Source organism: Aspergillus chevalieri, chromosome 7, assembly GCF_016861735.1.
Source record: "Aspergillus chevalieri M1 DNA, chromosome 7, nearly complete sequence".
In the NCBI taxonomy this organism is placed as follows: Eukaryota; Fungi; Ascomycota; class Eurotiomycetes; order Eurotiales; family Aspergillaceae; genus Aspergillus; species Aspergillus chevalieri.
This window is the reverse complement of record NC_057368.1, coordinates 2,398,609-2,411,497: the sequence shown is the minus strand read 5'-3', so window position 1 is coordinate 2,411,497 and position 12,889 is coordinate 2,398,609. Positions and strand designations below refer to the sequence as shown.

At 50.6% G+C, this 12,889-nt stretch overlaps 5 protein-coding genes across 5 annotated transcripts; 2 read left to right on the top strand and 3 right to left on the bottom strand.

Annotated features, from left to right (window-relative positions):
* Nucleotides 1-338: 338 nt before the first annotated feature.
* On the bottom strand, nucleotides 339-3,710 carry RAD2 (ssDNA endodeoxyribonuclease RAD2; the record flags this gene model as incomplete). The annotated part of the gene is made up of 1 exon (XM_043283187.1): nucleotides 339-3,710. The coding sequence occupies one exon, from the start codon at nucleotides 3,708-3,710 to the stop codon at nucleotides 339-341; it is 3,372 nt and encodes a 1,123-aa protein (XP_043140491.1).
* Nucleotides 3,711-4,067: 357 nt separating this feature from the next.
* ACHE_70811A (tRNA (34-2'-O)-methyltransferase regulator RTT10) lies at nucleotides 4,068-7,669 on the top strand (the record flags this gene model as incomplete). The annotated part of the gene is made up of 3 exons (XM_043283184.1): nucleotides 4,068-4,085; nucleotides 4,140-6,860; nucleotides 6,908-7,669. 3 exons carry the CDS (start codon nucleotides 4,068-4,070, stop codon nucleotides 7,667-7,669), a joined length of 3,501 nt encoding a protein of 1,166 aa, XP_043140490.1.
* A 498-nt stretch (nucleotides 7,670-8,167) lies between these two features.
* ACHE_70810A (SGNH/GDSL hydrolase family protein) lies at nucleotides 8,168-9,360 on the top strand (the record flags this gene model as incomplete). Its single annotated transcript, XM_043283183.1, has 4 exons — nucleotides 8,168-8,352; nucleotides 8,409-8,491; nucleotides 8,548-9,107; nucleotides 9,157-9,360. The coding sequence occupies 4 exons, from the start codon at nucleotides 8,168-8,170 to the stop codon at nucleotides 9,358-9,360; spliced, it is 1,032 nt and encodes a 343-aa protein (XP_043140489.1).
* Nucleotides 9,361-9,733: 373 nt separating this feature from the next.
* Nucleotides 9,734-10,291, bottom strand: ACHE_70809S (50S ribosomal protein L36; the record flags this gene model as incomplete). Its single annotated transcript, XM_043283182.1, has 3 exons — nucleotides 9,734-9,773; nucleotides 9,829-9,863; nucleotides 10,022-10,291. The coding sequence occupies 3 exons, from the start codon at nucleotides 10,289-10,291 to the stop codon at nucleotides 9,734-9,736; spliced, it is 345 nt and encodes a 114-aa protein (XP_043140488.1).
* A 443-nt stretch (nucleotides 10,292-10,734) lies between these two features.
* ILV1 (threonine dehydratase, biosynthetic) lies at nucleotides 10,735-12,547 on the bottom strand (the record flags this gene model as incomplete). Its single annotated transcript, XM_043283181.1, has 3 exons — nucleotides 10,735-12,035; nucleotides 12,087-12,303; nucleotides 12,383-12,547. 3 exons carry the CDS (start codon nucleotides 12,545-12,547, stop codon nucleotides 10,735-10,737), a joined length of 1,683 nt encoding a protein of 560 aa, XP_043140487.1.
* Between the last annotated feature and the right edge of the window lie 342 nt (nucleotides 12,548-12,889).

Here is a 12,889-nt window from a genome sequence, read left to right as displayed (position 1 = left end):
CTGCCCATCGGCGATGATACAGTTATCCGCTTAAGATACTACTGTACCCCTGAACTCCGTCATAAAGTCAATTAGGACTAGTCGCTTTAGATAGTGTACTTCTATTTACATAGTGTATATAGCAGCACACATACATAATTGTGCTGAGTGTTGGAATGCAATGCTGTAGATATCGGATGATCGACTGATCGCTGAGATCTCCAGGAACATTCTCCCTGTTCGCATGTTGCAGTTCCGAGATAACATCTCCTTCGCCAGACACGGTGGGGTCTCTTTCGGCTTAGTCTACCCCACTAACCCTGTGTAAACGACAACTACTAGCAAGTAGCAGGTAGGCATCAATTTTTGCTCCGTCTGGTTTTCCGCTTTTTACTTGTCGCTTCATCATCGACCTGGGACGCGGTGGTGGTGCCTCGCTTCGTCCCCTTTCCCTTGCCCTTCCGCCCCGAGGTACGCCCAGGAGAAGGGGAACGTGGAGAAGGGTTGTCTCCCGATGTTGCATCGACAGCGACATCGACATCAGCATCAATGATATCTCCATTAACAATCTGACCCGTAGCAGCCTCCTGTCGCAGTCGACTAAACGCGTTTTCCATCCGACTCTTCCCCCCATTCCGGACCCTCGGCGCAAATGCCCCCGCCCCCGTGGGCCCATGGTAAAAGCTCGTAATATTAGCCTGCGTCCCTTCCTGCTCCCGTTTATTCATATCGCGGATCACCGGCACCAGAACCTCGTCCGTGCGTTCCTGGCTCCATCCAATCGTGGCCATGAGGAAGTTTCGGAGTCCGTACAGGTCGGGCACGCCCCATTGGAATAGGGATGGGTCGGAGTCGACTTCGGGCTTGAGGTAGGCGTCTTCCACGCGAGTGTCGGGGAAGGAGCGGGGAAGGAAGATTTTGGAGGCGTGTTTCTTGAATTTCTTGTAGAAGGTTTGGTGGGTGGAGGTGGACATATCTGTGCCTAGTTGGACTTGTGTCCACCAGTCGCGGAATTCTTCGAGGCTGGAGAATTCAGTGAGGATTTCTAGTGCTGTCACGGGCCCTATTCCTGGGATGCCTTCCGTGTAGTCGCTTCCGAGGAGATGGGCGAAGCTGATGAGTTTCTTCCGGTGAAGCGCGTATTCCTTCTCCATGTCTGATGTTAGATAACATTCCACAAACTTGCTCTGATTGAACATATTCTTGTACACGCGCGTTCCTCCAAAGAGAAAGATATCGCTGTCGTCGGTGATGATACCGTCGACAAGGCCGAGGGAGACCAGCTCTGCGCATTGCGCCTCGGCTTCCATAGGCGCGGTAACATACGGCAACCCAAAAAGCGTCAACAACTGCTGACATTCAGAGATCATGACTTGTGTAACCTCGTCTGCGTCTCTGCGATCCTTCTTCTGCTGGGAGCGCAGCTGTTTGAGTTCTTGTTCGTACTCTGCAGCACTTTGGCCAGGTACTGTGGGATTCAGCGTGGCTGCGAAGCGAGCATGTTCCTCGTCTTCTGCTGCAAGTTGTCGCATCAAGTCTTCATCCTCTAGATCAATCGCAGTTTCCTGTTGCTCTCTTTCTTCATCTCCTTCTTCTACAAAGAGGGAATCTTGCTGATTAAACTCAGCAAGTGGTTGAGGCTTAAATTCAATGCTAGGTGCTTTTTGTGGCTGGATTGTAACATCCTCGAACTCCGGCGACGGGGATGGCTCTATACGTCCAATGTCCTCTTGAACGACGGGGCTTGGCTTCTTAGTTTCTGTAGGTCCTTCGTAAGGCTTTTCGTCTGTAATGTCATCCTCTTGTGGCAGCAATATTTGAGCCTCTTCCGGCGCCACGTTTGTAACATTTTCTTTGTCTGCAGTTGGTAGTCCAGTAGCTTCAGCAGTTCCCTTCTCTGCGGGAGCCTCAAGATCAATCACTTCCTTGGACTCTGGCTCCTGATCAACGTCAATGACATCCGGCGACCGATAATCCTTCAATGACTGACGGTTCGGTGTCATGATGCTGTCCCGGTAGCCCTCCAGCGAAGTATTATCGACTTTGTCAGGGACAAACTCGGCACTCGTGTGTTCAGCAGAGAACCACGGCGGCAGCGGCAACTGCTCCTTGCCTTTTCCAGTAGACGGAGCAGGCTCTTTCACAAAACCACCCGCATCTTCGTCAATGGCCTTGTCTTGCCGCTTTTCTGCACTTGGCTTGAGTTTGATGGATTCGAATGGCAAGGGTCCTCCGAATGGATTAGCAGGCACGGGGTGCGGTGCGTCTCTTTTCGGTCGTTTTGTCTGCGCTAGTGCAGCCGCGAAATCCATTTCCTCACCATCGCTCTCCGGAGGCATAAAACTGGGTTCCGTTGATCCAAGTGGTGCCGGTGCTGTAGTATTAGAATTGATTGAAATCTCTGGGAGATCATCGTGCTCTTGAGCTTCCGTAGCTGCTTCTAATGACATCGCAATCGCCTTCTGAAGGTCTTCATCTTCGTTCCCGTCCTCGAAGATATTGTCAATACCATGGCGATCTTCCAGGTCACTTTGTACAAAAAGCGAATCGTCCTCGACTGCATCAGGTACCTCTCGTTGAGCCTTAATCGACTCGTCAAAGGCACCCTTCTGAAGAAACGATAACCTCGGGAGTCTGTTCAGCCCTTCAATAGGCACATCCTCGAAACCCCCCTCATCATCCGACTCTCTCATGTCAGGAAACACCTCTTGCTGTCCGTATTGGTCAACATCAATAGGCTTTTCAGCCCCGCCTTCATCCTTGTTGCCCACGACACCAAGTACCCAACCGCCCTCGTTGGTGGGGTCTTTCACCAAAACATACTCCTTGCCACGTTCTCCTGCAATCCTTTGTCCCGAGTCGTAGAAAGCATCCATCCCATTCATGCCGTTGATGTTCATCAGTCGTTGCGTCAAATCGTTTCTTTCCTTCACACGTTCGATTTGGAACTTGGAGAACGCCATGCGGTCCGGGAACATGTTGTCTAACTGTTCCTTGGAATAGCCCATACGCAGTCGACTCCTGAGCCTCGCAGCATTAAGGATATTATACCGATCGGTAGCGGGCAGACTCATAAAGAACGGACTGTCAAAGTCGATCTTAGAAAAGTCGTAGAGATTGATCTCTTCACCCCTATAAAACTGCTGCGCATACTCCTCTAGTTCCTCATGAGACATAATACGCGGATCATTCGGCGCACCCATCTGCTCAAGCGAGATTTCAAGTTCCGGAAGATGATAGGCGTCCTTCTTCCTAAACTGCCGAGCCTGTCGTTTCTCCCTGTCCGTCATGAATGCCTCTTCAGCATACACTGGGTTATCAGGAACCTCCTCTTCTTCCCTAGCCGCCCTATTCCTATGCCGTGCCGCCTCTTCCTCTGCACTCCTGTGCATCTGCACAGCAAGTAACTTCCCTGCCGTCCTCGCAGCATCCTCTCTCCGCCCCTCCCGTCTCTTATGTCTACTAGCGATAGTCTGCCTTTTCAACAGCGGTGCCCCGCCATCGAAGACAAAGACAGGTTTAATCCCAAAGTATAGAAGTTTGCATATCCGGCGGAAGAATCCAACAATGTGAGAATTGCGCAGCGCATTGCCTTCTTTGTCTCGCACCGCTTTAAGGAACTGGTATATCCAAATTGACGCATCAACTGCTAGGCGCCGTTTATTGAGCGTTTCGAGTTTGATAGGTCGTGCGCAGGGCTGGACGACTGTCCACAGCCCGGTTACACCCATGTTGGCTTGGAGACGTCATAAACGATCAGGTAGGGAGAACGTATTGCAACATGGTAGACCGAGTCTGTATCACAAGAGGCCCGTATAGCAACAGGAGCACGCAGCGACGGCTTCTGGCAAACAAGTCGAGTCGACGAGGCGATGTTCTCCGCGTCGCCACTTGGATATGAAATGCGCGACATCACGTGCGCAATATTACCGTATATGGAAAAGCGTCGTGCCAGGGCAGATGACATAATCCGAATTTTTTGGAATTTCACGCGGGGAATCAAAAGACGATCTAAACGTGCGAACTATTTTGAATTAAGATATTACACAGAGATTCGTATAGGCAGGTTGTGCGCTGCCATTGCGCCAATGCATCTCTCGCTGGAGGTCAGTGACCTTTCCGCTGCTGGCGCTGTAAGACATGACGCTGACTCCAACTAGCACGTTGATGCTTGCCTTCCTATTACGGCACTGAAAGCCCTTGAGGTGAAAGATAAGAGGTTTATTTTGCAAGGACAGGGTCTATATTGTCGCCTGATTGATGAGAACACCGGCAAACTTGTCGCTGAGCTGAAGACCTTTAAAAGGAACAACGTCCATGGATTCGCAGTTCTCAACCACACAGCGCAGAATGCGGAAAGTGAACATGTCCAGCTGGTAGCCTGGGGTGGACAGTCGGTCAGGATTATCGACCTAGCCCACGGGAATCAGACCACGCTATCGGCAGCAAGTGCGGAATTCCTAGCGCCGGATTGGATTCTGGCTGGATGTGCCTCTAGCGAGGACGGCAAACAATGCGCTTATCTTGTCACGGCCCATAATGCCCTTATCTCCCTACATGCTGTGCAGGCAGGTCCATCATCCAAGTATGAAAATGTGCTCCACCTACAACAGTTGCAAACGAGTGTCAAATCCATCCTCTATTCAGCGCATACCGTTCAGCTCTCGCCATCTCACGTCCTGATCGCTGCCGGGACCGTATTCGGGGAGATCATTGTATGGTCGTGTTTCATTAACAACCCCGGAAGTCTCTGCTCCGACGCAGTCAGCTCCATCCACCACTTCTTCACAGGCCACGAGGGGTCTATTTTCGGCGTTGAGATATCGCCCACGATCCTTAACCTGGGAAATAACAAGCCAGGCCGGTTATTAGCTACCTGTAGTGATGATAGAACCGTCAGGATCTGGGATATATCCGATTGTGACAGTGCGTCTCCCAATGATCCATCGGCTTATTCCACAGACGGCTTCGAACTCCGCAGTACGGGCTTTAGTGCTGTTCGGGAACTGGGGTCGGAATCGTGCATTGCAAAGGCATTTGGTCATATTGCTCGGATATGGGGCGTTCATTTCATGTCGACGGCGGCGGTGAATGGCAAGTTACGACTGATATCGCGTGGGGAGGATGCGCAGTGCCTGCTGTGGGATTTGACTTGGAAACAAATTTTGCAGACGCCAGTGTTTGATCTACGTGAAAGTTCATCTTTCCATTATCACACCGGGAAGCATATCTTTTCCCTGAGCATGCATGAGGTCGATGGTAGGGTTGTTGTCCACACCGGAGGTAACGACGGCGCCATTAAAACTTTCAGGATCGACAAGGACGGGGATGCATCAGATCAAGCCCTTGCTCCTGCTCCTTCCAACACCCAAAGCAAAAAGACCAAGAAGGAAGTTCCGTTCAAAGCATTTGACTTTATCGCCCCGGATTGTTTCATTGCGACGTCTGTGAATGGAGAAGTTCAGCTTGGATTAGTTGGACCGAAGAATCTAACCGGACTTGGTATGCAGCCTGAAGTATCAAAGGAGATTCTCTGCGTTGAGGACGATCTCCGTGGTTACTCTGTTATCTCTGGTTTGCCATCAAAGGGGCTGGCATTATTAGGTAATGCGCGAGGATCGATTCGCTTATATGACCACCAAAGCAAATCATTGGCCAAGATTGTGCAGACGGATCAGAGACCACTTGGGTTGTTCGCCTTGGATTCCGAGCCCGCTTCGTCTAGTCCATCCGACGCCGTCTCATTTGTCTCTTCTTATGTTACGACCGATAGGGCAAATCTTTTCACCGTCACAAGACAGGAGGGCTCAGAGCCACATGTACAGAATGTGCCCTTATGCCTCCTTTATCCTTCCGAGGTGCAATGTGCCTCTCTCTTCTGTGGTGGCCAGTATCTGGTTCTGGGATTCAAGAACGGCTCGCTTGCTGTATACCGGTTACCAAGCTCTGGTGACAGTTTCGAGGACCCGCTACGACCAATAACAAGCATCCGTCTCATCCACGGCGACGAAGGCGTCAATAGCATTACACCATTCTCATCCCAAACCCACAATGACGGCTCATCCATCGACTACCTCCTTACCTGCGGCCGCGACGGAAACTACTGCGTCCACGAAATCACCACAAAATCCTCCACCGACTCCTTCAACTTCCAAACAGTGCACCGCTCCTCCCCAGCAGCAAACCAGAACGTAGAAGGCGCATACTTCGACAAAACCTCAGACAACCTCATGCTCTACGGCTTCCGCGGCATGGATTTCGTCGTCTGGAACGAGATCACACAGTCGGAAGTTGCTAGATTTTTCTGCGGCGGTGCACGTCGGAACTGGGCTTTTCAGGCCAGTCTTGAGAATGCGGGTGACGGGTTGTTCATATGGCATCAGTCTGGGTTTAATTGTCGGCGGATACATGCTGAGGCTAGCCGTCCGGTACGTGCTGGTGGTCATGGGCGGGAGATTAAGTCTATGGAGGCGTTCAATGCCACTGGCAGTGGTTCAAATGGAAAGAAGACCATTTTCGCTACGGGTGCTGAGGATACGACTGTACGTCTGTTTGCACCAATGCAGCCCGGCAAGGAAGATCTATGGGGCGCTTTCAAGAGTCTACGGGTTCTGAAAAAGCACAGGGCTGGATTGCAACAGGTGGGATGGTCGAAGAATGGAGAGTACCTGTTTACCAGTTCTGGGTATGAGGAGTTCTTTGCATGGAGGATACGCTGGATCCCTCGGTTTGGAGTTGCGACGTTGCTCACGGGTGTGACTCCTAAGGAGGATCCAGATTCGGAGTGTCGAGTGACTAGCTTCGATACACTGGAGGTTCGGGAACCGGATGGCCAGTGTGGTTTTCTGATTGTCTTGACTTTCCCGAACTCTGTGATTAAGGTGAGTCACTTTGTGGACTAAGATTTGAGCATTGCTGACACAACCAGATCTTCCATTACTCTCCATCAACCGAAAATGGCTTTGCTCTCCTAGCAAAAGGAACCTACATGAGCAACTGTCTAACACAAGCCCAATTCGTCCAGAAGGACTCCTTCATGGGTCTCATCACCGCCTCGACAGACGGCCACTTCACTTTCTGGAACCTAACCCCAGTCCTCTCACCTTTCTACACAATAACTGCATCAAACCTATCACTAAAACAACCACTCGAGTCCACAATTACCCCGACAAACATCTCCTGCGAAAGCCGCTACCAAATCCATTCCAACAGCATCAAGTCCCTAGAACTGGTCCATGTCTCAGAAAACACCTTATTGATAGCAGCCGGCGGCGACGACAACGCCCTCACGCTCTCCCTCCTCCACACATCCCTCACCACCACCAACACCGACGAAACCACCACCCACGTCCACACAGTCAGCATCCCCGACGCCCACACCGCCTCCGTAACGACCGTCAAGGTAATCTCGCAGCGGAAATCAGCCGACGGAAACACAACTGTTGATTTAACAGTTGCTTCGTCGGGCAACGACCACCGGGTTAAGGTCTGGTCGGTTAAATTGGATACGGCGAAAGAGGGGGTGGAGGCGATTAGTGTGAGGAATGTGGTTAATCATTACAGCCCTGTGGCGGATATTGCGGCTTTGGATGTTGTTCGGGGAGATATTGATAGAGATGCTGATGAGGGGGAGGGGGTGAAGTTGCTTGTTTGTGGGGTTGGGATGGAGATGGTGACGGTTAGGGAGTGATTCCTTTTCCTTTTCCTTTCCTTCTTTTCATGATGTGATGTGATGCTTACTTTCGGACTCGGTATGATAGATCTTGTACATAGAAAAGACATAGATAAAAGTGTTCCATGCTGATTACTTGACATGTCCCAAGCAACTCCTGTTTCACCAATGGAGCAACCGGGCAGATCTCAATGCGATCTCGTCGCCCATACCAATTTATCCTACCCTGGTTGCAACAGCTAAAGCTTCATGTACAACATTCACCCTCCACATCTATTAATCAGTAACATTAAGCCTATTAACCCCGCCGGACAAACGGCACATGCAAGAACGCTTAAACATGCACCCCGCAAAACTACCTATCTAAACTAATACTTATATTTATCCGCTGCATATTTGAATGGAGAATGGGATGCAATTAACTTCCAACATGTTTGCTGAGTGAGATCGGGGCGCAGGGTTCTCGGCAAGGCTGAACAGTATCCCGGGGTGGATGTGGTCTGAGACTAATGCCGGATGGCTTATAAAAGGACCTTGCTGGAATGCCATCCGACACTGTTCTGTTCTGTTGTACGAATTGAGTATAAAATCAGCACGAACATGAAACCCAATCTTATTTGGCTGGCAGCCAGCGCCATCGGCATTGCTGCTGCAACGCCCCTACCACGACAGAATGCCGAAGCGACGCGTTTCTTCACATTGCAAGATCCCCTTTTTCTTTTTAAGATGCCGCAATATGATACTAATACCATAACAGCGGAAACTCCTACACAGACACCACCTTCTCTCCAAACAACACCGCCCCATCCGCCTCCAACCCCATGGGAAACCCATCCCTAGGTTCGTCTTCATTACTCCATACCTCTCAATCAAGCTCTAATACATAAAGTATACAGGAACCGGCACAACATCCGGCGGCACAAACTGGGTCGGCTACCTAACAACAACCCAAAACGCCTCTCTGGTCCTCTCCTACAACCTCGCCGTCGGCGGCGCAACGATCGATAATACACTCGTATCGGGTAATCCGAAGGATCTCGTCTCGCAAGTTGAAATGTTTCAGTCAACGTATGCTGATAAAGGGGCTGTGCCATGGACGGGCGATAATGCGGTTTTCGGGGTTTGGATTGGGATTAATGAGTGCGTTCTCTCCTCTTCTGTTCTGGTTTTAATGGGAAGGCTTGTTGACGTGGTAAGCAGTATCGGAAACGCATACTCGAACACGGATGCCGAGACGTTTACGCCGAGATTGATTGCACGGTATAGATCGCTGGTCGAGAAGATCTACCGTGACGGCGGACGCAAGTTCCTCTTCCTCAATGTTCCTGCTGTTAGTCGTACGCCTGAGATTTTGAGTCAGGGAGATGAGACTGCGAAGTCTCATGCAAAATATCTCGCTGTGTTTAACCAGAACGTTGAGTCGATGGTGAAGAACTTCACGAGCAGCCATGAAGATGTATGTGTCCCTGTACCTACCTTGGGGGAAAGAAAAACTAATGAAATAGACAACCACTGTGCTTTATGATTCATGGTCATTCATGACTAGAGTACTGGACAGCCCTCAGGAATATGGCTTTCCGAATGCTACTTGCATTGATGATGATGGGCATAGTTGTGTTTGGTGGAATAGTTACCATCCGACGTCGAAGTATCATCGGCTCCAGGCGGAGGATATGAAGGCGCATTTGAAGCCTCTTGGGGCGTGGTAGATGATGACGGGCAGAAAAGACATTTGATTCGAGACCCAAAGAATTGCGCGGTAAGATGATTGTCTACGCCATCGTCAACCTGTAAGAGATAGGGCTACGCATCCGCAAGAACGCACCAATTCAGAAACCAGAAAATAACCATTCAACGATGACCTTTTGATGATAAACCTAATGTACAATGTAACGTACGCCGCAACCAGCTAGCAAAAAAGGAGAAAAAGACAAAGGCATTCCAGGCGTCGAGATGAAAAACCGTATATCCACGAAGCGTTTCAGGTATCAAGTAGTACATAATCCCCCCACTCTATGCACTTCGGTAGCGTTTCGAAGTAGTAAGCCATAATGAATTGAATCCGTTTTTCGATTGAGACGTTTATTTCCCTTGTCGTTGCTTGTGCTTGGGGTTCTTGGAGCTGTAGACCACTGTTAATATCCCATCCATGACGACCGACATACAAAGGAACGTACCAAATGATATAAACCCTGTTCTTTCTCCGGACAGGCTGCAGCAATTCAACGTTAGCATCCAATTCTCCAATTTCGTCTCTCATTCCCCAAAGGTCCTCCATAGAATCCAGTCTCGCATCGCATCGCACCACACCCAAATAAACCACACCAACGCAAAGCAATTCCTCCACAAGCAAAACAATTCAAATCATACCTTGCACCCATCACACAGCCTCTTAACCGACGACCGCGTCTTCATCCCTCTCACCTGCTCAATCTTCCTAGCCCCAACAGCCCCAACAGCCCCAACACCAGCAATCTGTGTCTGCTTCTGCTCAGACCGCAGACGCAAGTTCCTTAGCCCATTTGCAAGCGACAACCGAGAGAACGAGCGGGAGAAGACTGTCGGGCGAGAGAGCGATTGCGGGAGGAATTGGCGGAGGGTGCCGGTCGAGGCACCGAGGAGGGAGCGGAGGGACATCATCGTGGCTGGTCGGCGGGGTCTTTTTCTTATCGAGCTAGAGGACCGCCGGTTGATGTCTCCGAGAGTAGATATGGAGGCAGGGTCAGGATTAATTTGATCCTGGGGTTGGTATGGATTTTTAGTGGTGTTGGATTGTTTCTATTCCGCACTCCCGCGCGGAGGAAATGTCGCTCGGAGATTTTGTATCGCCGGTTCCGGGATTTTCTACAAGGGCTACCATGTATACATACAAGTAGTGTACACTGTAAAGACAGCCTCGTTCTATTATCTATTCGAATAAACTATACATCATACCGACAAACATGACTACATCACACGTTCTGTCTCATGTACTAATCCGAACGCCTAACAGCAGCACTCAACCCCATGAAATCAACAATTTAAAACCTGACACTGAATCCAAATGTACACTTTTCGTTTCCGTTATTTTGCGTAATAGGATCTTAATTGCGGAGGAAAGTCTGGTATGTAGGAGAATTGGTGTGCTCACTGAACGGGTAGCCCAGATCCCGAAGGAAAGCCTCCAGCTCTTCCTTTTCGGATTCAGGGCACTGGATACCCGCCAGTACCTTGCCGACATTACCTCCGTAGTTGCGGTAGTGGAATAGAGAGATGTTTTGGTTAGGTCGAAGAGTGGTGAGGAACTTGGCCAGAGCGCCCGGGCGTTCGGGGAATTCAAACATGAACAGACGCTCGTTCGGGACTTCGCAGCGGCCACCGACCAGGAAGCGCAGATGCCGCTTGGCGAGCTCGTCATCACTCAGGTCCTTCGCGGACATGCCTTCCTTCGTCAATTGGTTGATGATGTTGGCTAGATCCTTCTGGCCTGTTGATGCCGACAGAGAGATACCCATCAAAATGTCTGCAGATTCAGCACGGGCGTATCGGTAGCTGAAGGCGGTTACGGCATGGGGCAGGACAACCTCGATGAGTTTTGCGAACGCACCAGGCTTCTCGGGAATGTTTACGCTCAGAAGAGCTTCCTTCCGCTCACCCAAAGCAGCACGCTCTGCGACAAAACGCAACCGATCAAAGTCCATGTTCGCCCCCGAGGTGACGGCAACCAGTTCCCGGCTGGTGTCAGGGCTAGGGTTCTTTGCGATGTATTTCTTCAGACCAGCAAGAGCAAGGGCACCGGCTGGTTCGATGATAGACCGAGTGTCCATAAAGGCATCCTTAATCGCCGCGCATGTCTCATCTGTCGTAACCTGGATGACCTCGTCTACGACATCGCGGGCCAGACGCCATGTCTCCTCACCAACTGTCTTGACAGCCGCTCCGTCAGCGAAAAGTCCAACTTCTTTGAGAAGAACGCGTTCGCCCATTTTCAGAGACTGGGCCATGGCATTAGCGTCATCAGCCTCCACGCCGATGATTCGCACGTGGGGTGCAATGCGCTTCAAATAGACACCAATACCAGCAATCAATCCTCCTCCACCAACAGCGCAGAAGACTGCCTCCAAATTTTGTAAGTTCGCCTGGCGCACGATTTCCATTCCGATGGTTCCTTGACCGGCGATGACGTACGGATCGTCGAACGGCGGAATGCTAGTGAGTCCATGCTGCTTCTCCAACCGGTGTGCTTCCTCCTTGGCCGCATCGAAGTCGTTTCCGTGAAGGATGACACTACCACCTAGACGGGATACATTCAGGTGCTTGATCGCCGGGGTACCGGAGGGCATGACGATGGTGGCGGGAATCTTCAGATGACGGGCAGAGAAGGCGACGCCCTGCGCATGGTTACCTGTTCATATATGAGCAACTGCCTTCTTTCGTAGAAGTACAAAATGCTGACCTGCAGAGCAAGCAATGACGCCCTTCCATCGCCTCTCCGGAGGCAAATGCGCCATCTTGTTGTAAGCTCCACGGAGCTTGAAACTGAAGACAGGGAGCATGTCCTCTCGCTTGAGAAGGACCTTGCATTCGAGGCGATTGCTGAGGTTGACAGCATGGTGCAATGGTGTTTCATCGATGACATCGTAAACCCGCGATGTTAAAATCAATCGGAGATACTAGACCCATGACGAACTTGCATCAGCAAATAAAGATGGTCTTTGGATCAAACAACTGCACAGTCAGGTATAATCTCACGTCTGGATACCCATTTGGAAGCAGGAACGAGTCCGCGATGCCCCAATCTGGCGGCGTTCCCAACTGGTCAACCTTCTCCGATGGCGGCGTCGGGGCAGCGGCGTATTCGGTCAATGCCAGGTTATTCACCTTGGCGGCGAGTGGAGTTGTCGAACCGTCAGTCATGGTTGTCTTTCTAGCAAGCCGGATCGAATGAAAAGACAGTCCGAAGAGCAGGATTCGAAGCAGCGATAAGGCCTTGTGAGACCATCGGCGTTACTTTTTGGAAAATCCCGTGACTGCGGGCCGGTCTATTAGTCATCAACCCTAAACTTGGGCCCTAAGCCCCTCTTTTTACAGATGCAGCGGTGTTGCATGAACGATGATCACTGCAGCACAGCTACAGAAAGTCTTGTAAATAGCCTCAAATGCTCTCTAAGGAAATATATAAGTAAGCTGCAAGACTAGATTTACCATTCCCCGATGTCTATTCCGTACGGAATGCTTGTCCGAGTCGTCCCATCTGAT